The sequence below is a fragment of the Haliaeetus leucocephalus genome, unplaced genomic scaffold (assembly GCF_000737465.1).
Source record: "Haliaeetus leucocephalus isolate CR32 unplaced genomic scaffold, Haliaeetus_leucocephalus-4.0 Scaffold272, whole genome shotgun sequence".
Lineage (NCBI taxonomy): Eukaryota > Metazoa > Chordata > Aves > Accipitriformes > Accipitridae > Haliaeetus > Haliaeetus leucocephalus.
In genome coordinates this window covers 154,899-157,813 of record NW_010972708.1, presented here as the reverse complement: position 1 = coordinate 157,813, position 2,915 = coordinate 154,899, and the positions used below count along the sequence as shown (strand labels likewise).

The 2,915-nt window shown below is 51.6% G+C and overlaps 1 protein-coding gene across 1 annotated transcript in view; it reads right to left on the bottom strand.

The window, feature by feature from the left end:
• LOC104832925 (endogenous retrovirus group K member 11 Pol protein-like) overlaps positions 1-2,227 on the bottom strand; it is a 2,982-nt gene extending 755 nt beyond the window's left edge. The window contains exon 1 of the mRNA XM_010569332.1: positions 55-2,227. Coding sequence (XP_010567634.1) covers positions 55-2,227 — 2,173 coding nt within the window. The remainder of the gene's footprint in view (positions 1-54) is intronic.
• Between the last annotated feature and the right edge of the window lie 688 nt (positions 2,228-2,915).

Here is a 2,915-nt window from a genome sequence, read left to right as displayed (position 1 = left end):
CTACAATGGCCTGGCCAGTGCTATTATGAGGGATGCCATGCTTAAGGGTAATACCCCAGATCGTACAAAACCGTTTCACCTTTTCCCCGGTATAAGCTGCACCGTTATCTGTCTTAATCTGTTGCGGAATACCTAATTGAGCTATGCAAGCACGCCAATGTTGGATAACTGCCAAACTAGTCTGTTTACTATGTGCTGTAGCAAGAATGTATCTACTATAAGTGTCTACGGTAACATGTAAATACTGCAAAGGCTTAAAAGGAGCATATTCTGTGATGTCCGTCTGCCAGATCTGATTTGGTCGCAAACCACGAGGGTTGACCCCTGCTTCCCAAAGGGGTCCTTTAGCACAATGAGGGCAGGCTGCGACAATTTCTTTGGCTTCAGCACGAGAAATGCCCGTTAGTGTCACCAAGCCTCGCGGACCGCAATGCAAAAGGCGATGTAACGTTATTGCGCGGGCCCTTGCTGGCGTGGTGTTATCGTCAGCGACAGCAGCCATCCACGCTTGTGCCGCCTGGTCGGCGCGGCTGTTCCCTTCAGCTAACGGTCCAGGGAGACCAGAATGACTGGTGACATGAATAGGGAAAACGGGTGCACTACGTAACTGTAAAGCATTGAGCAACATACCAGCTATTTCTGTAGAGGAAGCTAATGCCCATTCCCCCGCAATCAAAAGCTTATATATGTACAGTGAATCCATGACCACATTTAAAGGCTCAGTCGGCCAACGTAACAATGCCATGGCCACTGCTTTGGCCTCCAAAAACTGCACCGAGCGACTTGGCTCAGTATATGCTACCTGGTGCCATACCCCATCTTCTTTCCAAACACAAACTGCTTTGCTGGTCTTGGAGGACGCATCAGTAAAGATTGTTCGTCCGTCATTAGGGTGCTTCGCCACCTGCTGTGCTGGAAGAATGGGTAAAGCATGCAAGATCTCCCCACAAGGATGGACCTCATGTCCCGCTACTGTCCCCGCAAATTCTGCTAATGCACCCTGCAAAACAGCCACCTGCTGATAAACCAAATTCCATTGCGTTAGTGAGCAAGGCAAAACAATGCGGTCTGGATCCCTGCCGGTAAAATGTTGACAAGCTTCCCGGCAACGCATGATCATGGTGGCTACTAACAGAGGCCAAGTGATGATAGCTGTGCGTACCTTACCCTGATGTAACCACACAAAGGGCCACTCTGGGCCTTCTGCATTCTGTATCAATACACCGTGGCAGCTCTGGCTGGCTACAAAGAGCCGCGCATCAACTGGTTGTGTGGGTTGGAACCTCTGTAGGCCCCACTGCTGGGCCTGTTGGGCTATGTTTTCTAGCAACTCACGTTGTGCTAGTTGCAATACACGCGGTGTTTTTAAGGGTTCGCCTCCCCGAAGTAGTTGGTACAAGAGATTCATTTCATCTTCAGCAATGGGAACGAAGTTCCGCAGCCACAATAGTTTGCCTACTAACTTTTGGGCATCATGTAAAGTACACACTTGGTCGGGGACCAGAAAACTTTGAGCAGTGACTGTACGAGGGGTTACTTGAGTGCCTAAATAACTAACAGAAGGTCCCATTTGTGTTTTGTTAGGGGATATGTGTAACCCGTATTCACGTAGTGTTTGTACCATCTGATCATACAGGTGTTGCAATACAGACTCATCCTGATGGGACAGAAGAATGTCATCCATGTAGTGCATGATGGTGGCGTCCCGGTAGGTTGTTCGCAGAGAATGCAAGACCTTACCTACCGCGATCTGACAGAGAGTTGGCGAATTTTTCATGCCTTGAGGGAGCACTTTCCACTGATAGCGTTGCATGGGTGCTTGATGATTCCGCTCCGGGACAGAGAAGGCGAACCGCTCCCGATCTTCTGGGTGTAAAGGAATACTGAAAAAACAATCTTTAATATCGATTACAATAACACCGTGTCCTTTTGGCACAATGGCTGGAGAAGGCAATCCTGGCTGCAAAGCCCCCATGTCCTGTAAGCAGGCGTTAACCGCTCGCAAATCATGGAGGAGTCGCCACGCACCCGATTTTTTCTTTATGACAAATATAGGAGTATTCCAAGGACTGGTGGAGGGTTCTAGATGGCCCATTTGTGCTTCCCTGTGCACCAATTCCACTACTGCCGCCCTCTTCTCTTCAGTCATTGGCCACTGCTCCACCCACACCGGCTTGTCTGTTAGCCAGGTGAGCTTCAAGGGACGGCAGACGGCAGTGGCCGTCATTAAAAATCCGTGGAAAGGCGACATCCCCAACGCTCGAGGCAGCAGCGCCCAAGGATGGCTGTTGGGACTGCTGCCACCATCGGGTTACACCACGCCACTCTCTCTGCATCTGCAGCAGTTGTGGGCTGGGCAAGAGTGATTTTTACCAGGGCTGTACTTCTCCTCGACTCTTGCGCCCCCCCTACCCCCAGTAATTGCCCTTGTGTCATGGTGGGCCACTCCAGGGGCCAAAGATGAACTGGAATTACGGTAACGTCTGCGCCCGTATCTAATAGGGCCATCATACTGATACTTCGTGGATTAAGAGGTGATCCCACCTCTAACGTGATCGCTTGTTCTGGACGGGTGTTCATGCCCATGGTCAATGCTATTTGGGCAGCAGTAGGAACTGTTGTTACATTGCCCTGATCCTGCCCCTGCCCTCTTTCGGTCAGTGCCACGGAAGCATCGTTTGATCCTGATTTGTTGCCGTTGTTGTTGGGCCCTGTGCAAAAGTTGAAGGGGAGGGCGCGGCCCCCATCCCTCCCCCCGTACCGTTTACCGGCTTCGGTTGTTGTTGTTGTGGATGTTCCGGCGCCCCCTGCTGGACCTCGGGCACACGGCAGTCTCGGGCTCTGTGCCCGAGCTTGCCACACCTCCAACAACGAATGCTGCCCGCCCCCGCCTCCTGGCCCGACCCTCTGGGTCT